The sequence below is a fragment of the Somniosus microcephalus genome, chromosome 6 (genome assembly GCF_052327205.1).
Source record: "Somniosus microcephalus isolate GS21.2 chromosome 6, FLI_Smic_1.0, whole genome shotgun sequence".
NCBI classification, from domain to species: domain Eukaryota; kingdom Metazoa; phylum Chordata; class Chondrichthyes; order Squaliformes; family Somniosidae; genus Somniosus; species Somniosus microcephalus.
In genome coordinates, this window is record NC_140992.1 from 240,293,125 (window position 1) to 240,320,550 (window position 27,426).

Genomic DNA, 27,426 nt, shown 5'->3' on the forward strand with positions numbered 1-27,426 from the left:
GCATGACGTCAGACGGCGGATTGGCTACAGTGTATCGGGTGAGTGCTGGCTGGATAATAGCGCGCTGCTTGTGAATGGGACGTTTGCTTGCGGCTGCTCTGGGCTCCGGTCACTGAGTTCCGTGCTCTGCTCTGCTAGGCGCTCTGTATCCGTGCTCTGCGACGGTACCATGCTGCGACTGCACAGCACCGCTGGCCACCCGTAACCCTCCCTCCCTCACCCCACGGCAACCGGCAGCCACAATGTCCAGGAGGAAACAGAGTAACCCCCGGCAGATTAAACGTGAGTTTGTCGCTTTGCCTGCTTGTTCCTGCCCACTTCGCAAACTCTCTCGCTGTCTGTCAACGATGCGGCGTCTCTCTTCGAGCTTTAAAACGATCCGTTTCCAGGCAGGTGTTCACGGTTCTGCTCTGAAGTGGGAGGCACAGGATCTATTTTCACAGACGACCTCGTTGGCGAACCAGAGTGTCTGCTTTAGTGCAAGCTTAAAAATAATCGGTCACATTTACTTATCTGGCGTTTTTATATCGCAGTCACAATCGCCAGGTCTCGATACCCTTGACTTTCCATGTTTAAATATGATTTGCTTTTATTTTGTTTTTTAAAATAGAGCTCTTTTTCTGATGACGACTCTTTTTTTCTGGTAGAGGAAACATAGAACAAAAGTGGAGCTTGTTTGACTGTAGACTGGGTGATGAGAAAACACGATAAGCCGGAGGCTTGATCTAGGTCCTGATATAGATTGCCAAGTGCGATAACAGTTCTTATCAGTTCGAACCAGACTGGAGAGGTACCGTGTGGGACGGTTATACAAATACAAAGAAATAAAAAAGCCAAAAAAAGCCAGAAAGACTGCTGATGTAATCGATTCCATCGTTAAGCTATTAATACCGTTGATTCATTTACATCTAACATTGTGAGTTCCTTAATTCTGGAGAGGCGGAAAAAAAGCACATGTAGATATCTTTGTTTTTCATCATTGTACCACCTGGAATTAGGCTAAAGCTATTTTTTCGCTTGTTAATTTTCTTAGATTCTGTACAGGTTCCTTTTGACTTGCTTTGTAGTTGCTAGGTCCCAGGTAACATTTAAAAAAAAAAAGTTGTGTTGATCTAGTGATATGAAAAATTAGATGTAGGATATTACACAACGCTGGTAATTTATTGTGAAGTTTATTTAATTAGTGTGAAAGATAAATAGCTAGTGGGTGATGACGCTTTACTGCAGTGGAACATTATTTTTTTAAGGCAAAAGTTTAACAGCTGGTTAAATGTAGCAGGTCATTGGGATAGAATGTCCAATTATATATCAAGTGAATGCTGTTCACAATTTTTATTTTCGGTTAATAGAAAGTAACATTCTCTGCAGTGAAAATAATCTTCCAAGGTGTATTAGATGGATGTGTTTTTAACTGTTTACCCATCTATTAATATTTAATGCAAAATTCTGAGTTGTCAAAATTTGTTCGGGTGGCTTAGCGACGGTTCTGCTAACAGTGTGCGTTATCAGTCTCTTCTCCCTCCCCCCCCCCCCCCCCCTTTCTACTCGATCCTAAACCATGGTAATGGTGATTGGAATAGATCCACAGGAGAAAGTTTCAAGAAAAATGACCCTATGTGAATGAGACAAATATGATGACCTGTTAATATTCTGTTATTGATAAGTCTCCAATGCATTGGCCAATCTTCTGTTTTACTTGAAGGTCATTTTGATTTAAAGATGTTGTATTCGATAAGCTACACTTAAAATGCAGCATCATTTTAAACAGATGACAAAAATAGACCATGTTATTTGCAAACAGCTTGCAGAGTTTTGGGGGGGTTGACTGCTGACACTTACATGCTGTATGAAAATGTACAATGGTGCCCTCTTAAGATTGATCCCCCATTTGTTGGATGAAGTTGATCTTGAACTCGCACTGTAGCAGATACCAAGGGATAATGCCAATAAATAAGAAAAGCTGATGCAAAATCTATTTAGGAAAAAGTAGGTTGTCCTAGGAAGTAAGAGAAACTTGACCTCAAATGAGACTTCAGTTTGAGTTTATTTTGCTGACTTTTATGTACATCATTATGTATAATGAGAAGCTAATTAATATAAACAGAACAATCTTATGATTTTAAAAAAGTAAAATTAGGAACATTATATAATATATTGTGCAGGTAAGAAAAGGTGAAAATAAATGACCTTTTTGGAAGTATGAATTGGTACTGATTGTATAATGTCTGTTATCCACAGATTATTGGGACAGTTCCCTCTGTGCACAAAAGGCATCACTACATTTTTTTTAATAATAGAAACTATAGTAAAATGTACAAACTGAAGAAAATAGTTTTAATATTCTCGGCCTCTTGTGCATGTATTCTTGTATCCAGGTTGGCTTCTAGATCCCAAAGGCTGTATTTGAGATGTCCCCATGGTTAAGATACAGTATTTGTCTTTAATTGCAAGGATAATGCTAAATGCTCTCTGGTAAGCTGGATATCTTTGTTTAGTGCACCATTAATTATTTTTGTATAAAGTTTCAAGCTAATGACTTGCTATTCAATGTTGTAGCTGAAGAAAATATTTGCCCTTAACTATCCTTTTGTGAAAATAATTTCATACTAATAGTTAAAGTTGCTGTTGACCATTTGGAAACTATTTTAATAAATATTAAAACAAAGTTTATATGGCAAATATAAGAATATCTTGTATCGGCTACATTGTGAAAGCAAAGAATGTAATGTACTTGAGATCATACGTTCTTCATAATGTTTACAATGTGTCTTTTTAGTTTTTTTCCATTTTCTAGTGCTTTGTTCTTTTTGTCTCATTTCTTTCCTGTTGTCTGTTATCTAACGTTACACAGTCTTTAGTCTCTGCCTTTGATTTTCCGCGATCTTCACTTTTTTTCTTTTTACTGAATTGCTTTCTCTACCTGCTATCTTACTTTTAAATTCACTTCTCACCTTCATTGCTTTGCTACAGTTACTATTTGTCCTGTCCTGTCTCCTTTTTGTGTCTCCTTTCCTTCATACATTATTCTTTTTTAACTACAGATTACCTATTTCCTTGTGTTTCCGTGATATATATGTGTCTTTATATATTTTTCTTTCTCTCCCTTTGTCTATACATCCCTCTCAGGTTCTACTCTTTTTTTGCTGTCTCTACCATCATTGCTTTTCTCTTTTCCTCTCTCTCCTTTTCTGAGCTGGATAACACTCTCCTGGTGTAGGCCTCTTGGGCAGGTTTGCTATATGATAATGCAGAAAGTTGAACTGGCCCCATTACTATGAAGCGATGGTTGCATTGATAAGCTTTGATAATGGTGCAGATAGCAAATACTAAGCGACCAATGGTCGAGCCTTGTCTTCCATTAGCATTCCGCTCCAGTAATCTGCGCAGCTCTGACAATCACTTCTCCATTTCCACTCCTCCACTAGATAAGAATGGAAATACTGACTTCATGGGAGCTGATTAGGGTGTCTGGATTTCTCGATAATACCTTGATAAATTATGTTTCGTTTTTTTTTTAAAGGGGGAGAGTTAAAACTTCACATCTCTTTTTTTTTTTCCTCTCGTGGTGTTTTATTAAAGGAGCTTCCAGTCCGGTTGTGTAAAAAAAGAACTGTGATAAAAAGCAAAGATAAGGGTTGGACTGTTTTGTGTAGGAGTGCATATCAATGTTATCTATCTCTTTTTTTCACTTTACTGAGCAGCCTGTTGTTTTTAGCCTTATCACACACCACCAAAATGCCAGGAAAAAAACTGCCTGGATTATTCATTGCTTGATGATAACATTTTTTTTTTGTAATCTCTTTTTTTTACATAAAATTAAATTTTTCAAATTAGGTCTGTGCAAATAAGGTGAATGTTCTTGCAATAAGATATGGCATGATTGACTGCCTGTCTGCAGTGGAATGAGCACGTCGTCTTCTGATGTCTTTTTTTTTTAATATTAATTTTGGACTGAGTGCGCTAATTGAGTCAGAGCTCAGAAAAGAAAATTGAGGGTTTGGCATTCTTCAGAATGACCATGATCTGGGCATTTGTTCGTCAACCCATATTTCTTAAGTAAAGTAATGAGTTTCTCATACTGCTTCTTGATGGTTTGCTGTTCGGAGGAGGGAAAACCCGGCTGTCTGATCAAGGGAAACCTTGTACAGTTGCGGTCGTCTGGCTTTGTTGAGTATTACTTTGGGTTTAGACTGTTTTTTCGCTCTAACGCAAGTGGTGCCGCTCAAATCTGTGATGGATGTGATGTAGCCATTTGTACTTCCAGCTTCATGAGCTGACGGGCTGTTCCTCCTGCATGCCGAGTAACACAATGATTCTTTCCCCCCTTCCAGCTGGTTACTTGGTCTGTCTCTGCTGCCTGCTTTCCATGGTGTTACCCATGGTACAAAAGGGAGCCCTCCTTTGTGCTTTTGGTTTTCTTTTTCCCTTTGGAGATGGCTTAAAAAGCAGAACATTACACAAGATGGAATTGATCTTATCAGTTTTGTTCTCCTATTTACCAAGGCGGGTGGACCAAAATAGGACTTCAGTGTTTGTGATTAAAAAGTGGTTTGTAATTAACTGATGTGATGTTGTCAAGTTTTGACTATAGAACAGAAATGACAATGAGTGGTGGTTTGCTGAAAATTAAATCACTGTCATTGTGAGCATCTTATCTATGTTTGAGGAAAGAGTGGACTCCTTCACAGTGTCATGAACTTTTTTGTAGTGAGCCACTGCCATCAAATCATCCCTGGTTTGTTTCACATTCAAGGATGATTTTATAGCAAAGCTCTTTCATTTAATTATGAGTTTATGACTTGAGTGGTGTCATCATTGACCCTTATTTTTGGATAATAAGTAAGCCATTGTACCAGATTTTTAGTGTAATCAGGCAGCACTCGCCCAATTGAATTGATTGGGTAACCGATGAGTAAAGGCATGAGTATGGGACGCTTGGTAGAGTCCATGATTTGCATTCATTAGGAACCATGGGATGCTTTTTAGTTTGGTTCAATAATTGTGTGAATACTTACTTAAATGGAACAGTAACCACCATAATTTAGTGATAATGTGACCACGTTTTGTTGTGCAACACTGCCTTGCCTCTTCGTAGCACTGCTGGATATTAATTACCTCAGCAAATCAACTGGGTAGCTCAGTAGGCTGCTGGCCCACTTTTTTGGTTTACGTCTTGATGTTATGAACATGGGAGCAGCCCCTTGAGCCTGCTCTGCCATTCAAGTAGATCATGGCTGATGTGCACCTCAACTCCTTAACCACCTTTACTCCATATCCCTTGATACTCCTACCTAACAAAAATCTACCTATACAGGTAGACTATCCTTTATCCGAACTACCGAAAACCTCTAAAAAACGAAAGTTTTTTCGTTCAGCATAAGTCGTGCGCACGACATGACCAGAGTGGCGCACGACTTACGCTGAGCAGGGCAGAGGGTCACAGAGTTCCCTCCTGGGTAGGAGATTGCAGGCCGAGCCGGGCAGTGTGAAGGAGGTACCGGGAGAGTGAACCCAACAATGCAGCGGCCCGTCCGATATTCTTTTCTCTCTCTTCCCCCGACCCGATCCGCGGCCCGTCCGATATTCTTTTCTCCCCCCCCCCCCCCCCCCCCGACCCGACCCCCGACCTGATTTGCGGGCCAGCTTAGTAGGAGTCAGCTGATATCCGGCTTTCCAGAGAAGCAGGAAGGGGAATGAGACACGGAACAGTCGCAAGAGGTAGCCTGAACTTTAAAAATTTATATTAAATACAAATTTCCCAGTCTTATAATAATACCTTCTGAAATCCGAAAACCGAAACTCAGCTGGTCCCAAGGCTTTCGGATAAGGGATAGTGTACCTGTACCTGATTTCAAGATTTTAATGGAACTGTTTGAAGGGAGATGCTTCACCACAGGGAAGGAGACAAAATTATGTCGACATATCCTGGTGCCTGGTTAGAGTTGTATTAGCACACAGAATCCAAGAGATTAGTTCATTGACCAGCATCATGTCTAAGGAAATAGAATTTTGTGCTACTTAGGAATCAGGATTTCAAAAGAAAGTATTTGTAGGGGGCGGGGTTTATTTTTAGGCTTAAGGTGAGATATATCAATGTTGGAGACTGACACTTTTCTACAATTGACGCCTAGTATGATGCACTCCTCTGGCAAGTATAGTATGGACAAGATGTCAAATAGGGTTCATTGCCTCAGCTACAGAGTACTCTGTTCTGTAACAGTTGAATTCTTCCATTTCATCAGACATCTTTATGTCACCTCTAAATGAAATTGCTATTTAGTTGGAATGGTGAATAATTCTGTATGCACCTTCCAGAAACTTGGTTGAGATTTTTTACAACAAACACATTTACATAGGACATTCTGAATTATATTTGAATTATTTTTGATTTTATTGTGCTGTAAGTGTCGGCTGTTTATACCGAATTATTATGACTTGGCTAGTAGAGACAGTGACTAGGTGAGCCATAAAAAACAGGAAAATCCCTGTTTCAGTACATGGTCAGTGCTGAAAGCTGTTCTCAGCCATTTTCCTCCACATCCCCTGTTGGAATTGTGCATGTAAATTATGGTGGGTACTGTTCCATTTAAGTGAGTATTCACACAGTTTTTAGTGTCGAACAAAACTGGGGAAAAAAAAGTACATCATGACTGCAGTGAGTTTTCTCAGCATCCCAATGGTTTCCAATGAATGTGAATCATGAACTTGAACAAACAGCCCATACTCATGACATGAAGTGAGGACAAGGCAAGGCATAGGTGCATTCGAGGCCTTGGTTCACATGTGAGTAGACACATGGATGAGATATCGGAGAATGGCCAGTGCCTAACACATTGTACCAGGGCAGAAAACTTGTAAATCTGAGGACAAAAATGTGGCCAACTGCAAGGCTACATTTGGGATTTCACAGGCAACTGATACTGTATGTATCTTCTACCATGACTACAGCTATAGTTGGCAGCAGTGCTTTTTTGAATTGCCAAGCCCTGAAGAGGTGACTTTCCCTGTTGTCTCTGGAGGCAGCAACATCAGAACAACAGTGTGAATGGCTGCTGGAGATAGTATTGGCCTCTAATTCTTCTGGCTTGAGAGAGCTGAGTCTCCATTCACCTGCAGAAGCCAACAATCCTGCTCTCACTTGCTGGTAATTTATGACTTCTCAACAAATGTGCCTGCAGAATATACAGCACGCAAATTGTTTTTGTTGATGTACATCATAATATAGCCCTGTTATTTGCTTCCAAATGCTGTCTACTTAAATTAACCCCCTAGCTCCCCATTGCAATGTAAACTAAACTGGAATAAAAATAGTAGCATCCATTGTTGGGACAGTGAATTCCTCAAAGTATGACATTTATTATAGCAGGTGTTCTGAAATAACAGTAATTAAACTGGCAAAATATTCCTCAACTGTATGTTTTGCTTTAAGATATTTGTTTATTAATCTGGTTTAGCTCAACAGGCCTGAAATAAAATACCCCTCTCAAAGGGCAATATTGCTTGATTTTGTTCAAGAAATGAATGAGATATTCTAACATGCTCTTGTCCAAATTAAAATAAGGAACTAATAATTAGTATTCCACTTTTACAAATTTCTTCTGAGTTGATGTATTCTGTTTCATATTCTTTGCGTGCTATTGATGAGCTTGGGCTCGAGGACCAGATTTAGGACACACTTCCACTGCATCACAAATAATTTCTCCTTTTCTGTTACTGTTGATTCTTCTTCTTTGGCCCACTTCTTCCTGTGCTGGGATAATTTGCATTCACCCCACTATTCATTTTCCTTTTCCTCCTCTGCTTTCCCACTCCTGTTTACAGATTTTTCTTCCTGACTAAAATGTATATTCCCCTCTTCCTTTTCTTTTACTCCTTGCCGGTTAAATTTGATTTCTTGCGTGGTTCTCCTTTGTAATTCAGTATCTCCTTTCTTAATTATTCTTGTTTCTGTATCACTCTTTCCTTATCCTATTTCTCATATTGTCTTTTTTCATTCATTTTCTTCCGCCCCCCCCCCCCCCCCAAACAACTGATGGGAACTATATTATGTGTTCTGGGAGCCACATATTCTCAAGTGAAACAATCTATTGTAATCTATCACACTTTTATCTGTACTATCTGAGAACTGAAAATGGCCTGGCCTTGCAATGGCGCCATGCTTGTAAGCTGATAAAGTTACAGAGTTCACTGGTGATGAATGTTAAGTAACTACACCCTCATTAGATAGGATATGGACTTGGCAGAAGGACTAGGTATTTGAAACTAAGCTACTCTACATCTTAATCACTGGCTTTTCTCAGGCTTCCTCTCAACAATAGCCCTCGAACACTATTGCCTCAGACAGTCCTCAGAAGAAACGTTTATTCCAATCAAAATGTGTTAATTAATCACGCATATCTAATTGAAGATCTTTTACTATTTGCTATTTAATCAGTTAAAAAATAAACTAAGTGGCTGGGTTGCTATAGATACATGATGGAAAGGTCAAACTGAGTTTACCTTATCATGATACAGACAGTTACTAATTAGAGATAGGTATTGGATTGGCAAAGTCTAACAGCAGTTCTGCTCATTATCAATGATACACACCAGTGCAATATTAAAATTATCTGCAGTCTCTGAAGGTACAAGTAAACTAAACACACCTAATGTTAGCTGTTAGATGAGTCATTTGATCTATGTAATGTTTTAAGTTGAGAGCTCCAGAGTTTGTCTTAAAATGGTTCGTAACATGATCGTATATTTTCTCATTCAAAAGATTATATGATACCTTCTTGTTTCGCTCTTTAATTTCACTTTGTATTTAGGAAAATATTCTGATTTTTTTTGTACTTTATACTTCAGAGATTGTATCTAATTTAAAATGACAAATTGGAACAGTGCCTTTTTAAAAATGCTTCTACACAATTGTGTCCATTTGTAAACCATTATTTGAAACAGTGGCAGCTGATGAATGCTCAGTATGTTTTATTTAAAAAGTCTTATCTACACAACACCTCTTTTCACACACCCTTCTTTTCTTACAAACTGAACTGTCAATTCACAGAAAATAAAAGGTTGCCAACTTACCAGACTGTGTATTTTGCACAAATGAGAGGAACTATGAAATGAAACACAATTTAAAATATATTTTCTTTGAAGGTCTACAATATTGGACACGATGCTTAGGATCTTGCAAAATGTACGGAGCTTTAGTATTTTGTGTTGTGTCCCGATAACGCCAGAACTGCATGAGTGAGCAGTTATTGTCTGCATCTGTCTGTCCGTTCTGTGACTACAAGACTTCCCCGATTAATGTTTTGCACAGGGCAGTAAGTTAATGGAAAAGTGATAACCATTGACGCTATTAAATTTAAGGGCTGTTATTCATGGCGGAATACAATAGACTTAATTTACATCCACCATTTTGAAAATTTCCTATTTTCAAAATGGCTATTAATCAAACATACTGAAGTAAGTCTGCTTTAATTTTTGTATTTCATGTATACGACCTAACCTCTGGTTTTAACCATTTAGATTAAAAATTAATGCCCTTAGAAGAACTTCCTCCCCATTTTTCTCTCTCGGCTTTCTTTTCTCTCAACCAAGGGTACATCTGCTCAGCACCTACCCCTAAAGCAGGGGTTTATGGCTGTATTGAGTCGAAGTGAGCTCATTTGCTCATAGTGTACATTTAAAGTTTACAAAAATGTCAAACAGCATTTATTGGCATTTTAGGGAAATAATTTGTTACATTTTGCAAAAAGGAAATTACTTTGTGGGTAGAGAGCAAAAGTAGAACTTGGGAACATTCTGTATTAGAACATTTGTTATTTGGTGATGGTACAAACTTTTGTCTTTTTTCCCCTCGTGTTCTCCCTGATCTCTGCAACAACTATAGCCGAAATGGTGGAACTGTAATCTCCTCCAAGTCCTCTGCTATTGCTCTTTTGAATTAGACCAAGGGTACATATGGAAAAGCAGCCTGAGGACCTCCCCACAAGCAGTATTGCAATTTGGCTTTGTGAGGTTGAAATTTCATCTGATTGCTGCATATTGGATTTTGATGCCAAAGCATCTTGTGCCACCTAATTGTTCATATCAGGATTGATCTGACTATGCTTTAACAAGTCAGGCAGTGATGCGGTGTCTGGGTGTATAAGGGGAATTAGCATGTTTATTTTAAAAATAAAAAAAAACTCCTATTTTCCATCTGAGTGTAATTTTGCCTTTTTCTATTTGTAGCTAGCAAAAAGAAGTGCATGAGAACCTCCTGATGTGGCTTGCCTGACGATTTGAAAATAATTTGCCTTTTGCTTAGGCTGTGCTTAATTGGTGCCTTGCCAAATGGTTCGACTGAAACTGAACAGTCTTGGTGTAGTGAATTGCAACTGTAAACCTGTGCCAACCAGTTTTTTAGCACTCTATATATTGGTAAACCAATTGATGGAATGGACTTTCATTTTGTAAAAATCAATTTATAAATTGCATAATCTGCACTTTGGATCTCATTTGCAACTTTGCTGGTGGGCATAATGCAAATGGCACTCACACATATCATCACTTAGTTTAATGAGATATATGATGCATACAGCCACTGGCTTAGAAATCAGAGGGACTCTCCTCCTACTCATTTGGCAACTTCTTCTTCCTCACACTGTTCTCCCCATTACCTCCTTTAAAATCCTCAATCTCTGCTGCCCTCCCCAAGTAGTATCCCAAGTTTCTCCCCTGAGATATCCTCCCTGCTCTCCTCCCTCAGCCTCTGCACTTAGGAACTCCTCATCCTCACTGATTTCAATCTCCATTTCAATTCACTTTGCCTTTGTCTTCTAATTTCACTGCTCTCTTGTGCTTCCTAAACCTCCTTTCATATAAACTCTCCTACCCATATTCATGGTCATCCCCTCGATGTTGCCATCTCCTGTGGCTTCTCTACTCCCATGGTCTCAATTACAGATTATGGCCATATATGACCACTTTTAACCCCTTTTTTTTTTTATCTGCCCCGGTCACTTTCAAACGCCCATATGCCTGGTCTGTGGCCTTCCATTCGCCATGGTACTTCTGCAACTGTCAATCTGCTCAACCATTCCTTCATTTCCATCATTAATGCCCTTGTCTCCTGTAAAATCATTAATCTTTCCCATCCTGTTTGTTTCCCTTGATGTGGCTGGCATCTTTACTCCCTCAAGTCCAAGGGGCACAGACTTGAGCATATCTGGTGCACTACTGGTTTAAGCATCATTACCAGATCTGGCTGGACCACATCAAGCATTATCAGGCCTCCCTCTACTCTGCCAAAACAGCATTTTACTTTTCACCAACTGTCTCCTTAAATGCTTCTCCCTGCGCCCTCCACCCTCACCTCCAAGAACACGTGTGAGGAGCTCATGTACATCTTTGTCACTAAGATTGAGACCATCCCTTCAGCTACTTCCTGTCCTAGTCTTGATCCCACATCTTTCAATAATTGCTCTCTTATCTCTGCTCAAGTGGACCTCCAAACTCGTCTCATCCATAAGACCCATCTTCTGCTCCCTTGAACCCATTCTCACTAAACTGCTGACCACTGAGCTTTTCTGGCCACAACCTCTTCGCCCTGCTCCCGTCCGGTAAGAGATACCGAAGCATACGGTCTCGTACCAGCAGGTTTCGAAACATCTTCTACCCCCAGGCCATAAGACTCATGAACGCATAATTTATTATTATTTATTACTGTTTTATTTATTATTACTGTATTTCTATTAGTATTTTATCATTGTTATGCCATATTTATTCCAATGTTGGGAGGACTCGTAAAAATCAACATTTCATTGTGCAGTACACACGTCTGCTGCATATATGACAAATAAAATTGAATTGAATTGAAGAGAGCGATATGTACAATAGGCGACTATTCTGTTGCTCTCCTAGCGGGCCTCAAATTCTCCACCCTCTGTAATCTTCAGCTCATCCAAAACTCTGCTGTCTGTACACCATCCTGCACCAATCCCACTCACTTATCACTCCTGTCTTTGCTGACCTACTTTGACTCACAGTCCTCTAACATGGCAGATTTAAAATTCTCACCCTCGTGTTTAAATGCCTTCATGGCCTTGCTCCTCTGTAATGTCCTCTTGCCTTAAAACCCCTCTGTCAAAACTCCATTTGTCTGACTCTGCCCACTTGTGCATTTCTCTCTTTGTCCCACCATTGACAGCCATGCCTTTAGCCATCTAGGTGCCATGCTCTAGAATTCCCTTACTAAACTCCTGTGCCTCTCCACTTCTCTACTTTTGTTTAAGACCTTCCTTAAAATGTACCTTTTCAACATCAGTTGTAGAGAAGCTACTAGAATCTGTCATTAGGGATCGAGTGACTGAGCACTTGAACAAATATGTGCTGATCAGAGAGAGCAAGCATGGCTTTGTTAAGGGCAAGTCATGTCTGACTAATCCAGTTGAATGTTTTGGGGAGGTCACCTAATAAGGGAGTGTCTATGGATGTTATCTATATGGACTTCCAGAAGGCATTATATAAAGTTTCACATAAGAAATTAAGAGCAAAAATGAGAGCGAACGGAATTGGGGGTAGCCTTTTGACGTGGGTTGGAAATTAGCTGGGAGGTAGGAATCGGAGAGTGGGGATATAGGGTCGTTACTTTGGCTGGATGAGACAGGTGGTGTTTCCCGGGGATCTGTTCTGGGGCCTCAAATTTTCTTCATATATTTATTAATGACTTGGATGAAGGAATCAGGAGTGTACATCCTAGTTTGCAAATTACACTAAGTTAGGAGTGACAGTAAGTAGTGCAGACAGGGCAGGAAGTTACAAAGGGGCATGGACAGATTAAGTGAGTGGGCAAAACTATGGCAAATGCAGTTCAATGTGAGCAAGTGCGACATCATTCATTTTGGACCCAAGAATAATGATTTGAGTATTTTCTAAATGGTGGGAAAATAGGAACTGTAACGGAACAAAGAGATTTGGGAGCCAATGTACATAAATCATTAAAAACTGTTAGATGGGCACAAAAAGCAACCAAAATGCTAATGGGTATTTGCCTTTATCTCTAATGCAAAGGGGAGGAATTTATGCTTGGTCATGCCCCATCTGGAGTACTGCATTCAGTTTTGGGCACCACAACTCAGAATGCCTTTTGTTCCAGCCCCTCCACCGTTACCTCTGGTGTTCCCCAAGGCTTGATCCTCGACACCCTTCTATTTCTCATCTGCATGCTGACCCTCACTGACCTATCCAAAGACATGGGGCTGGATTTTCATTCGGAAGTCGGGAAGGAGGCGGGACTACAACTTTCGGGTTGTAGTCCCGCCTCCATCAAGATGCGGTCAATCCACGCGATTTTCACTTGATTGACCTTGTTGAGCCTGCCCAGCGGGCTCAGCAGGCCAATTAAGGGCCACCCGGCAACAGGTGATGTCACAGACTGAAATTTCATCTGTCAAGACATGTTGACAGATGAAATATCAGTGTTTCACAGCTGTTTAAAGCTGTCAAACACTGACAGTCTTACTTCTAACCTGAGGCCTTCTACGCAGATTCAGTTAGAAATCTCGCCGGCACTGAAAGCTGCAGGCTGTCACTTTTGACAGCTCGCGGCCATTCTGCTTTCTGTGCCGGCTGAATGATGGACTCCCAAAACCTAGAGGAAGGAAGGCTGTAAAGGTAAGTAGAGGTAATTTAAACTTCTTTAGACACACCAAACACACTTACCTTTGCACTCATGCACCCATCACTCCCCTGAACACCGACATTGCGACCCCTCCAAGTCCTTCAACCCGACGGCCCGACGACTCTAACTTGGCGTGGTTTGGAGCTGTCGGGAATCCCACATGACAACCTTCAAAATAGGGATTAGGCTAAAAACTGCCTGTTAACAGGCAGTTAATTGGCACTAATCCCTTCCCGCCTCGGGTCGGCGGGTCCCAGTGCGGGGCGGGTACCCGCCTCCTTTGAAACTTACATGGAGGCGGGTTTTGGGCGGGATGGTGTCGGGACCCCTGAATTCGGGATTTTAGCCCCCCGCACGGCACACTGAAAATCAACTATATGATGTCAGGTTCCACATATACACTGGCTAGCTCTACTCTAACACCACCTCTCTTGACCCTCCTCCACTGCCTGTGTTGCTTGTCTGACATCCAGTCCTGAATGAGTCACAATTTCCTCTAATTTAACATTGGGAAGAACAAAGCCATTATTTTTAGCCCTTGTGACAAACTCCATCCCCTCACTACCGATTCCATCCCTCTCCTTAGCCACTATCTTGGGCTTAACCAGACTGTGCGCAACCTCAGAAGCTTATTTGACTCGGAGCTGAGACTCCAACCCCATATCCTATCACAAAGACCGCCTACATCCACCTCCATAACGTCACCCCTCTCTGTCCCTGCCTCAGCCCATCTGCTGCTGAAACACTCATCCATGCTTTTGTTACCTCCAGACTCTCTTTAAACTTGAGCTCATTCAAAACTCTGTTGTCTGTATCTTAACCCTCACCAAGTCCCATTCACCCATCCCCATTCAGCTGTCTAGGACCTAAGCTTAACCTCTCCATCTCGCTCTGCTCCTTTAAAACCTACTTCTTTGACCAAGTTTTTAGTCACCGGTCCTAATATCTCCTTATGATAGCAAAATACCGCAGATGCTGGAAATCCGAAATAACAACAGAAAATGCTGGAAAAACTCAGCAGGCCAGGCAACATCCGTGGAGAGAGAAACAGAGTCAACGTTTCGGGTCAAACCTTTGTTGACTCTATTTTCTCTCCACGGATGTTGCTTGGCCTGCTGAGTTTTTCCAGCATTTTCTGTTGTTATTCCTAATATCTCCTTCTTTGGCTCGTGTCAATTTTTGTCTGATTACGCACCAGTGAAGCACTTTGGGACGTTTCACTTCATTAAATGTGCTAGATAAATGCAAGTTGCTGTAGTTGTCAGATAAATTTTGCATCTTTTGTCTCTCACTTGTCAGTGTTATTTGTAGTGTACAGTGTAAACTTTGTACAGATATTTTGATGCTAGTTTGCAAGCATCATTAAATAGCTGTTCATTTCATAGAAATTGAAATCGGGCAAATGCAGTAAAACCCTGAGATGATCTGGATTTTTTTTGTTGCCCAAAGCTAAACCTTCATACTGAAAAGAATATCTTATTGGAGATAACTGGGTTTCAGTGTCCTATGTAACTGCGTAAGTGAAACGAGACTTTTCTTGAGACTTACGAGAATAAAGGGATACCATGGTTATACTTCAGTTGGATTCTAGAGTACTCCAAAATTTCGATGCAATCTGATTTTGAATTCACACTGAGGAGATTACCAAGTTGCAAAGTAGTGAACCGGAACAAATTTTCGTAGACCATTGTTGTTGTGTGGTTTGTTGCCAGATTGTGAAGAAATCAGTTGTTGTGAAAGTCCTGTTTAGTTTCCTTTTATACCAGTTTGTTCTGCACAGTGATTTGTGTGTGCCTAAATTATGCGCAGTTTTGGATTTGTATATGCAGGCTACTTATGGGTACAACAACACAGGTGTTTGGTCACAAGTTAAGCAAAGGATTTGGGAACTTGGCCACACTGATCACCTAGATGTTTTCTGATTGTATCTATACCAATATACAATGATATGCATTCAACTAGCTCCAAAAAGATAATGGGGAGAACTGGTACTTATTTTCATTGTGTTCATAGCATATTTATAAATAAAGCATTGAATAAATAGTACTATGATAGGAATGTTGGAATATCACACTGGCATGTATGGTGTGAGCTCGCCCACATTGTACTATGATAGGAATGTTGGAATATCACACTGGCATGTATGGTGTGAGCTCGCCCACATTGTACTATGATAGGAATGTTGGAATATCACACTGGCATGTATGGTGTGAGCTCGCCCACATTGTACTATGATAGGAATGTTGGAATATCACACTGGCATGTATGGTGTGAGCTCGCCCACATTGATGAGATAGGTGTTCTTACTGGAGACCAAAGGGTGAAATGTGGATCTTGCACAAGCCTTATGATTTTTCTTGTTGGGGGAAACTGGGAACTTGTTTATTTACATCACCTTGTTGCCTTTTTAAATACAATTTTATGCAATAGTTGATTTTTAATGTTAACCTTATTTCAACATAACAAAAACAGATTATCTGGTCATTATCACATTGCACACAGCAAGCTCCCACAAACCGCAATCGGCGGCCGTGTTTCCTACATTGCAACAGTGACTACATTCATTGGCTGTAATGTGCTTTGGGACGTCCTGAGGTCATGAAAGGCGCTATAGAAATGCAAGTCTCTCTGATTATTTTTATTTATGCTTGCAAGTGTGAGGAATATCAAAAATTTGCCACTGACTTGAACAGTAAAATTTGTTGAGTTGGGGTATCGATCATCAAAAAAAAATAGAAACCATGAAATAGTTTGAAGACGATGTTAATAATAATAATTAACTTTATTGTCATTGTTAGTGCACAAGTGCAGTACAACGAAATGTAGGCTTGCGGCTCCTGAGAGTGTACATTTAGATTAAGACATTTGGAGTATTTTTATGTAATCTGTTCATCTATTCAGACTGTTTTTGTAATAGTCTCCTTCCCAGTAGAAAAAAACAGGTTTTTAACATTATTTAACATGCCACAGAGTAAACTCGGCAAACATCATCTATGAATCTTATTAGTGGTTCCATTAGGTCCAGCAGACTAGCATTCATGATGGTAATGGATAGATGCAGTTTGGAGACATCTGATATTTAAAAATTAATTTACCAAGCATTATGGAGTGCCCAGCTAGTACTGAATTTTCAAACATTTCATGATTAGCATTGAGGACCAAGATGGATTACATGGAACTCGCCACTGAAGATTTGAAATTTCCACTTCATTTGACAGCCATTGTTATAGCCTCATTGAAGTTGCTAATTTGTGCACAGTTGCCGAGAATTTTATGTTGTAATCACCACCTATGTGGAACAGTTTACTTGTAGAATCCATACAACCAGGTGTGTGAGAGAAAAAAAATGATGTGTGTAAAATTATTCAACTATATTCATGTAAATGGAAACCTCAAAATTCTACTCAAAAAGCAGAAAAAAACCTGACTCATATTAAACATTACAGACCATCTTCAGGTGGGCTGCATCCACAAATACATTTTCTTTCTGTTCTCCTTTTAAACCAGCACATTTCAACAAAGTGCTGCACCACTCCTCCAGCGCGGTGATATTTAAATGACAACTGTCTCTCAGGACCTCAGTTCTGGCCTTCACTGCTAAGTGTCTTTTCCCTCTATCTATCCTGCTGGACTGTCTCCAGTTTTAAATCCGTTGTGGGAGCTTGGACTGAAGCTGACATTCAGAACCAGGAGTTGTCATTTAAATATCATAGCGTTGGAGGAGTGAAACTGACAGCAGTAGTTGATAGGAATTCAGTGCTGCTGCAAGGTCCATTGTCTTTGATAAAATTGCTTCAACAGGAAGAATACCTGAGAGAGGATGTGACCAGTGTATAAGACACATCTGTCTGTGTTTTTAAAAAAAAAAGAAAAAAATTAAATTTAAAAAAAAAAAAATCCAGGAGGGGAGTTTGTGGGCTGGTGCTTGGGATGGGGATATCCTATCTGTACACGGTCTGCTCCCCTGATGTCACCTGCTTTTTTCTTCCGTCATCCTCCTGGGTCACTGGAGCCTTCTGTGCATTGCCAGCTTTACCATGCTTCCCTCACCCACCCTCTGCTATTCTGCTGTAACTATTTACATATCCTCTGGATCTTGGATATATCTTTTATTTCTCCCATTATTGCCTCCTTTTGTCACACCATTATCACTTCTGTCACCACATTGGGAGTACATTGTAGATCATTGAATAGTGGAAAATAAATCAAGTTGAGATTTATAGACAATTTAGAGAGGTTTGCAGTAGTAACATCATTGTAATAATGGGAGACTTTAACTATTCTAAAGTAGACGACAAATGGAAAGGGTTCTTAGGGTGCATCCAAGACTGTTCATTAATCAGTATGCTGCATGTCCGACAAGGAAGATTGCAGTGCTGGGTCTGGTTCTGGGTAATAAAGCAGGGTAAGTGAATGACTTTAAGGTTGGAGATCACTTAAGATGTAGTAGCCATAATTTAATTAGGTTCACATCAAAACTGATAGAGGACTTGAAGATAAAGGTGTTGGACTGGAAATTAGTTTTTTTCACTAGTATGGAATGAAACTTAGTCCAGATTAATTGGCTGGAAAGGAAATGGAAGTTCAAATAGTGGGCTGTGGGAGATATTTTAATAATGGATGAATGAGAAATATATTCTGACTAAAGAGGGTGCATCAAAGGTTGAGGTTCCAAGAATAAATACATTAGAGCAAAAATTTGTTTTAATAAAAGCATATGATAAATATACAGGGGATAATACAGAGGAAAACTGGGAAATCTAAAAAGCTAGGAATAAAAAAGGGAGATTGGGAAGGTGAAAATGTCTATGGAAAAAGTGGTGGTCAACAACATATAGGGACATAGCAAGAATATTAAGAAATAAAAGGATAGTCAAAAACGGATGGGGCAACTTAATGATGATGGAGGCCATCTTGTACTTGAGAGTAAAGGAATGGTGGTGATGTTCAATAAGTATTTTGACTGTGCTGTTGCAGGGGAAAGTGAAATTGGGATTGTAGGGAGTCTCTGAGGAGGATGGTGAGCAGCCACTAGTGGAGATAAATATTGGAAAGAAAATTGTATTTGAAACGAGAGTTAGTGGAACTGAAAGTAGAAAAATCAACAGGCTTGGATGAAATACATTCCTGAGTACTGAGGAAGGTTAGGGAGGAGATACCAGAGATATTAACCAATTGTGCCAGTGTGCTGGAGGATGGCCAATATTACATCTCTGTTCAAGAAAAGGGAAGGGGATAAACCAGTAAACTATAGGCCAGCTTATCTTCTCAGTAAAGGGCAGGTCCTGCTTTATTAATTTAATTGAAATTTTTGAAGCAATCAGTGTATAGATGAAGGGAATATGGTGAATATTATATATGTTGTTTTTCAGAAGGTGTTTGATAAGGTGTCATGTAAGATACTTGTTACAAAAAATAAGGCACATTGGCCTAGAAATTCGGTTGGTTGCGCCAGGGATTAGCGCCTAAAGAGGGCAATAACTGGGGCGATAGCCAAATTCCGGTGGGGCGCAAGGCGTTTAGCGCCTCGCCCCATATTTAGTATGCATTTAGCGCCGGCGCTAACGCTTAGCGCCCGCTCATGGGCGCAGGCTAATTATGATGTCATCTGAGTGTGCAACGCCTTTTCGGCGCCCCAGACGGGAAATTTAGTGGTGCCCCCCCTCCGTAGCGCCTGGCGCTATTAGTGACAGTTTTCCTGGGCCTTACCAAGTCGCTTTCGGGCTGGAGGAGTGTTATTTAAAGGGGACTGGTGTGGTTTAAAAACGGCACACATTTCTGGTGCACAACTTCCTCGAGAGCTACAAAGAGTTGCTGACCTGCACACTGAGAGCCATTTGACCACTGGGCCCACGCTGGCAGAGGAACAGCAGCCTTCTGACCATCGCCTTGCTGTTGGTGAGCCTTGACAACGGGGAACCTTCCTGTGGGCACTTATTATGGGGCCTGCATTGGAGGGGAACGTCCTGCTGCTGAATCATCTGGAAAGGGCACTGAGACGCTGGGAGAGGGGGGCGGGCATGGCCAGACGGAGGAGGGCCAACAGATGTCGCCACAGCAGACCTTACGCTGGCAGGGTTTTCCGACAGCAGCTTTCCTACATGAACATGCCGGAGGAGCAGTGTGTCAGAAGGCTGCGATTTAGAAAGGAGGTGGTGACTGAGCTCTACCAGCTGCTTCAGCCAGATCTGCAGCCGGTCTGATACCCCCAAGCCTGTGAAGGGCAAGATGCATGTAAATAGCAGGCATGGCCATTGTAAATGAAGAAAGTGTTTCATTACACAAAATGTGGTTCCTTCAAACATGAGAAAGCTATGGCAACAGAAAGCAAAACTAATACATTGACACATAACTGCCTCTCACACCCGGGAGACTGTCCAAAACACAAATCACATTCCGACCATCTTCCTTGGCCTTGATTCCACTGCGCCAACCAAAGCATCCAATGCCCCATCAGTGAGGCTTTCCGCCCTCTGCCTCACCCTTTCCATTTCTTGCTAGGCTGGTGCGCCACAGGTAGGCTCCCACCGCTTTGAAGGCCTACAAGGCAGTGAGTGTGTCTGGTGATGCCAATTGACCTGCCCCTTTAAGAGCTGGCCGGTGCCAGTGTGTCTCAGGGAAAGTGATTATTGAAAGCACCTGGGCTGCGCCCCGCCGCAGCGATATTGGGTAGCGCCTCCGCGTTAGCGCCTTAAGAGTCGCGTGCAGCGCCTGATTTACCGCCGCAAACACCATCAGGGGCGCAACGACCCAATATCGCGCCAGGTGGCGCTAAGTCGCAGCTGGCGGTACTCTTAGCGCTTCGCCAGATCTAACGCCCCAAACGGGGCTATACCGAATTTCTAGGCCATTATATTGAAGGGAATGTAGCTGCATGGATAGAGAGATGGCTAAAGGACATATAGCAAAGAGTGTACTTTTCAGCTCGATGGGATGTGGGTAGTGGTGTGCCCCAGGGATTTCGCCTCAGACTTCCTTTGCTTTCCATTTATAGAAATCATTTGGACATGGGCACAAAGGAATAATATTAAAGTTTGCTGATAATATCAAATTAGGGAGCCTGGCAAGTTGTGATGAGAATGAAGGAGGATATGGACAGGTTAGCTGGTACACTTTTTAAATAGAGAAATGTGAAGTAGTACATTTCGAGGGGGAAAGAACATTGAAGAGGGTTGTATCTTAAATGGTTAGAGAGTGAAGAACAGACAGACCTTCGGATGCAGGTACATAGATTTTTTAGAAGTGGGAGTGCAGATAGAAAAGAACATTAAAAAAAAAAATGGGGTTGAGGATTTCCTATAGACATTAAATACAAAAACAAGGAGGTGATGTTGAATGTGTACAAAGCATAGGTTAGGCCTCATTTGGAGTATTGCATGTTACTCTGGACACTGCATTACAGGAAGAATATTGGAGCCAAGAAAAGGTTACAGTGAAGACTCATTAGTATGTTATCAGGAGTGAAAGGTAAGAGTTATAAAGAAAGGCTTGAAAAATTTGGGGCTTTTTTCACTGCAATAGAGATGTAAGGTTTTGTGATAAGATAATTTCCTTTGGCTGGTGAATCAGTAACAAAGGGGCATGAACTCTGAATTATCACAAAGAATGAATGGGAAAGTTGGAAGAATTTTTTTTCAACATAGAGGGTTAGTATGAATCCAAGGTTAAATTCCTCCTCTATGCCGACGACCTGGTTCTGCTGTCACCAACTAAGGAGGGTCTACAGCAGAACCTGGACCTGCTGGAGTCGTACTGCCAGACTTGGGCCCTGACAATAAATCCCCAAAAAACCAAAGTCCTTGTGTTCCAGCAAAGATCCAAACAACATGGACCCACAATAAATTTCACAGTAGGAACAACCAAAATTGAACAAACCACTCACTACACATACTTGGGCTTAAAAATCAGTTCTACGGGAAACTTCAAACTGGCTGTGAATGAACTGAAAGAGAAAGCAAGAAGGGCTTTCTATGCCATCAAAAAATCAATCCAAATAGAAATCCCAATTAGCATTTGGCTCAAAATTTTCAAATCAGTAATTGAACCAATTGCACTCTATGGCAGTGAGGTCTGGGGACCACTAACACAACAAGATTTTGCAAAATGGGACAAACACCCAATTGAGATCCTACATGCGGAATTCTGTAAAAGTATCCTCCGGACTCAAAGGAAAACAGTAAACAACGCATGCAGGGTGGAACTAGGCCAATACCCATTAATAATCACTATCCAAAAAAGAGCCACCAAATTTTGGAATCACCTACAAATGAGCAACCCCCAATGCTATCACTACGACGCCCTGAAATGCCAAGAGCTGACCATAAAGAAGAATACCCTCAGTCAACTAGTCCTGGGACTCAATAAAGTAACTAATAACAATACTAACAATAACCAGCCCCAGGACAGTGACAGGGTAACACAAAGAATTCGACCCAACACAATCGTCGCTAAGCAAAAGGAAAAATATCTGTCATATTGGGCAGAAACAACAAAAACCCAAAGCAAACTCAATTGCTACTTGGCCCTAAACAGACAATACAACATAGCTGATTACCTGACCATGGTAAAGGATAACAAACTGAGAAGAACCTTGACAAGGTACAGACTTAGCGAACATAGCCTAGCGATCGAAAAAGGCAGACACAGGCAGACCAGGCTGCCAAGAGAAGACAGGATATGCTCTCACTGCAGTCAGGGAGTAGTTGAGACAGAGATGCACTTCCTCACAGCCTGTGGAAAATATCAGGGCATCAGAGAGAATTTCTATCAAAAATTCTCACAAATATGCCCTGAATTCAGAAATCTGACTGACAACCAAAAACTCCCATTCCTACTGGGGGAGGAGAGAAGCTGTGTAACACTGGCGGCACACTATGTTACAGCTTGCCATGAACAGAGGGACAACCAGTAAACTAAGACAAGAGTATATATAAACAAGGCGAAAATATATTTATAAACTCAGGGATATACCTGTTTATACACTGTATGAATGGAACCGCGTTTATGTGTTCAACCATAAATGTATTTTGATGCTTTGGCAACATAAGATGTACCTTATCATGCCAATAAAGCGATTTGTATTGTATTATTGTAGTAGAACATGGAATGCTTTACCTCAGTTGTAAATTGAGGCATAGAATATAACATTATTTATAGGCAATGGGATTAAATTATTGCAGGATCATCCTGAAGGGCAAAGGAAATCCCAAACTCCTCTACAACAAACCGCCTCCTTTGAGTGTCCCTTGCCCCATTTATCCCCACATCTGCCCGTTGAGAAGAGCTCATAGATTTATTTGTTTTCAAAGTTGAGAATATCCATTTTGCTGTTTTCATCCTCCCCAACTATTCCCAGGTCACACTACCCTAGTTCTGACTTTCAACACTCTGTGCATTTTCCCATATCTCCTCCAAAGCCTTCAGCAGACAAATGGTAGCAGCCTTGCCCCTGAGCAAAAGGTCACGGGTTCAAGCCCCACTCCAGGATTTGACCACATGAATATTGGCTGACACTTCAAAGTAGTACCGAAGGAGTGTTGCACTGTCAGAACTGCCATCTTTCGGATGACATTTTAAACTGGGGACCCATCTGCTTGTTCAAGTGGGTGTAAAAGATTCCATGGTACTATTTGAGGAAGAGCTAGGGAGGTCACCCTATGCCCTGGCCAACTTTATGCCTCAATCAACACCATCAAAAACACATTACCTGGTCATTTATCTCATTGCTGTTTGTGGGGTCCTGCCATGTAGCAGTTGGCTGTCACAATTGCCTGTGCAAACTACAGTGACTACACTTTAAAAGTAACTTGTTGCCTGTGAAACATTTGGGCTATCCTGAGGGCATGAAAGGTGCAATTTAAATGCAAGTTCTCTTTGATATCCTTCATAAGACCCACCAGTTGCTTCCTTGAAGCGCCTTCCAACTCTGCTCCAGACCACCTAAGCTTGCCAACAATGTTGACTGCTCCCGCTGATCAAGGATTATTATACCTCACTTTCAAAACTGATGTAATTGCCGTGTCCTTAAAAAGTCTATCCTTGGCTCTCTGTACTATCCAACTTCTACCACATCTCTGACCTTCCATTTATCGCTAAGGTTCTGAAATGTTTCATGCCTACCTCTCTCTAATTTGATTTCTTCAGTCTAACTTTCATTCTGTCCAAAGCATTGAGATCATCCAATGACCTTTTGTGTGACCACCACGGTGCACTATGCCTCCTCCTGTTCAATCTGTAAGTGGTCCTCCACATGGCTGACTGCACTGTTTTCTTCCACTGCTTCTCATTTGTGGTCCACTCCACTCCATGCCACAGCCCTGGCATTTCTACCTGAGCCACTGCCATCAACATTTCTCCTGCAGTGGTTTCTCCTCCTATGCTTGCACAGCCACCTACAATGCACCACCTGATTCCCTCCTATTCTTCATTTGTTTGTTGCCCCTCTGCAATATTATCCATCGGGATGGTGTCAACTTTCATGTGTGTGCTGCAGATACCCAATTTATCTCCTCACCACCTCCATACTTGAATCAGTTACTGTAATTGTGATGTCCGACTGCTTACTTGACATCAGGTCATGGACTTTTAGCAGCTCAACATTAACAAGACAGCATCCTGTTTTGTCCCTTCAGAAACTCTGCCTTAGCCAATGATCCCATCCTCCTCACTAGATGCTCACTCTAGCTCAACCCAGTGGTGCGCACCCTTTGTGTTCACCTCAATCTAGAGCTGAATTCAAACCTCACATCCAGTCCATCCTCAACACTGCCTACTTCCACTTCCATTTGGCTTCTAGCCTTGATTTAAAAATCCTCATTCTCATTTACAAATCCCTCTCTCAACCTTACCTTTTGAGATCTCTTGCAACCTTGTGTCTCTGTTTGTAATCTGCTGACTCTGGTCAGCTATGTGTTCCACCCTCCCCCTTTGGCTCTGCTAGATTTAATAGAAGCTTCAGACATCTTGCAGTCCCATACACCGGAATTTCCCTCTAAATCCTCAACGTTGTGACACCACTCCTCACCCGCAAATACTTATTTAAAATCTACGTTTTCAACTATGCTTTTGGCCACCTCTGCTAATTTCCTTCTTTCTTCTGCTTGGGCCTGACTCCCTGCCCCACTGCAGAGTGCCTTGGGATATTTTACTACAGAAATGAGTTGTTCTAGTTAATAGAACAAAGCTAACACTTTTTAAATGTGACTTAAAGGAAATTTTTCTTCACAGAAACACAAAGCTGCACATAGTTCAAAACACTGGACAGAGGACTCAATCGGAGAGCAAGTTTATTCAAATGTGCATGTGTTATTTTTATATAAAGTTGCAATTTTCCTTCAACACACTTGGTGTTTTACCTAAAACATTGCCTTTGCCTTACTGATTTCACTAAACTGATCCAAACATTAATATAGTTTCATCCTTTGGCTGAAACTTCTGACTATCGTCTTGCTGTATATTTTTATTCTTCCCTTTTGGGCTTGAATGTTTCAGCCTAATTTTCATTAAGCCTTCTAAAAGTGCACAATAATCATACAGTGGATCAATTAGATTATAATTGAAGACCTGTTTTTTTTAAATTCTGATAGTAATTTACGAACATTTGATGGTAAACCAGTAGTGTGGATCCCTGGAATGCCTGTGATGCAATGTTTAGCTTCAGTAATCTTTAGATTTTCATTAGCATTTTGCACACTCCGTCCTGATGTCACAGGATGTGACTTCCTTTCCAAATGGTGAATGTTACTGTTGTTTTGCAAAAAATTGTTCTTTGTTAAAGTAATTGGCTATAGACATATCTGTGACAGCCCAGGCTCCCTTGGTAATGGGTCTGATTTTGTGCCATTAAATGTTGTGGTTTCAGGAGCTTTTCAACTAATAATAAACATCTGCAGTATGTTATTTTTCCTTCAGTTTTGAAGATGAATTCAGGGTCACAGACTAGATAACAGTCTGAAGGACAAAGAGATTATCTGTTTTATATCAAGTTCAGTGAATTGCGGGGGGACCTGTTTTGTGGCAAGTTCATTCCATCACAATCACTCCCCCTGCTCTTTCATGGTCAAGTCCAGGAAGGGAGCTGGTGAGCGGCTGGAAGCTTTCAGAAGGGGTTAGTGGACTGATAGGGCAGTTGCCTTGTCTCGAGATTTCTGGATTGTGGGAAAGTTCGAATATGCTGCTATTTTCTATCTGTTATCAGGATGCTTATCACGGAACGCTTGTCTGCATACTTGGCTGGATAGTCTGTGCTTTGAGTCCTGGCAGAGCGTGCTTTTATTTTTGCTTTAGCAGAAGTGATTAAACTCGAATAGTTAAGAGGAGTTAAATATTAAAATGCTAAAGTTGTAAGATTTTGTGATTTTTCTTAACCTAAAGTGGCAGTGCAAAAATTATAGTAATTGTGAAATCATCAGATAGCCTACCAACCATACTATTTTTCTGGCACCAGGGTTAGGATGGTTCAGCCTGTCTTGCATGTATTGAAAGTCTTTGGGGGCAAAATTGGGTCGTGCCCCCTTTAGGGCGCTAACTTCGCCTTTTAGTGCCCCAAAAAAGTTAGCGCCTCCGCGCCAGAAATTCACTGGCAGCACCCGAGAGGGAGGCGGGGCGCTACTGGAAGCGTCCCGCCTCCCTCTTGGGATGCTGCGAGTGAATATCGCGGTGCTACGTGCAGCAGCGCCGCAGTACTGCAGGCCTTCCTCCCCTTATTAAAGGGGAGGGGCCTAGCACAGCGCGACCCGGGGCCCAGCTGGGCCACCAGGGATCGGTGTGCTGGCAAAAGAGCCCGGCACTCGAGAGAAGTGCCAGGCTTACGGAGCGTAGCCGGCACTCGGTGGTGGTGGTGGTGGGGGGGGGGGGGGGAGGTTGCACAGGAGGTCGGGGACAGCAACGAGGGCAAGTGCTGGCAGGTGGCCAGCAACAAAAATGGCCGCCTGGCACCTCCCCTTTAATTTGCACCGCCCCGGCCGCAGGTAGGCCCCCTTGATCCTGTCGGACATAGCATCCGGCGGTAAGTCAGGGGACGCTACCGAAGAGCACGAGCGGGGAGCTGTGCACGGCGGTGACATCATCGCCGCGGGATGCTAACAGTTACCGCCACCGCTGAATTTCGCGTTGACAGCGCTGCGCCCAGGCGCTACTTGTTTTGCGCCCTGCTAGTGGGAGGTGCAAATCAACCGAATTTTTCCCCCTGTGTTCTTTATTGGTTGGCATATTGTATTGTGGCTTAGCTGGGTTTTTAAAGTTTATTTTTTTGCCTCCAGTCTTTGGCTCAGTTTCATTCCTTTTGTGCCAGTGCAATTTCTCCAAGTTTTGTTTTTCATCATATTGTAATCCTGTAGGATTTAAGGGAGCTATTAATCAATCCTCTTCTGGCTTTCTCCAGCTGTGAGGATGGGGATTCATCTGGGCCATTCTTGAGCTGGCCATCAGGAGGTGCGTGAGAGTGGTTCTGGGAAGCATTTGCTGCAGCACGCTCAATATCAGGAAATCCCTGTATGGAGAATAGGATACGGTGTGCTCTTGCTAATACCAGTTGATTAGAACATTAGTTCTAACATAAGTTTATGTTGCAGTTTTTCTCATTCATGTTTGTCATGTGCAATCCATTGCAATAACTTGGCTCACATCTATTGTTTTTCTTCCATCTACCCAAATGCTCTCTCTGAACTCATCTTATCCATGACACCTACCTCTTGCTCCCTTTACCCCATTTCCACTAAACTGCTGACCTTCCAACATCCCACTCCCTTTTGTAACTGACATCATCAGCCTCC

General features: G+C 41.6%; 1 protein-coding gene across 3 annotated transcripts in view; it reads left to right on the forward strand.

Moving 5' to 3' along the window:
* The first annotated feature begins 41 nt into the window (after positions 1 to 41).
* Positions 42 to 27,426, forward strand: part of zfpm1 (zinc finger protein, FOG family member 1) — a 258,811-nt gene continuing 231,426 nt past the window's right edge. For 2 of the 3 annotated variants that reach the window (XM_085991613.1, XM_085991616.1), the window contains exon 1: positions 42 to 282. In XM_085991613.1, coding sequence (XP_085847739.1) covers positions 243 to 282 — 40 coding nt within the window. In that variant the 5' untranslated portion in view covers positions 42 to 242. The remainder of the gene's footprint in view (positions 283 to 27,426) is intronic. The other variant, XM_085991615.1, reaches the window with a different exon arrangement.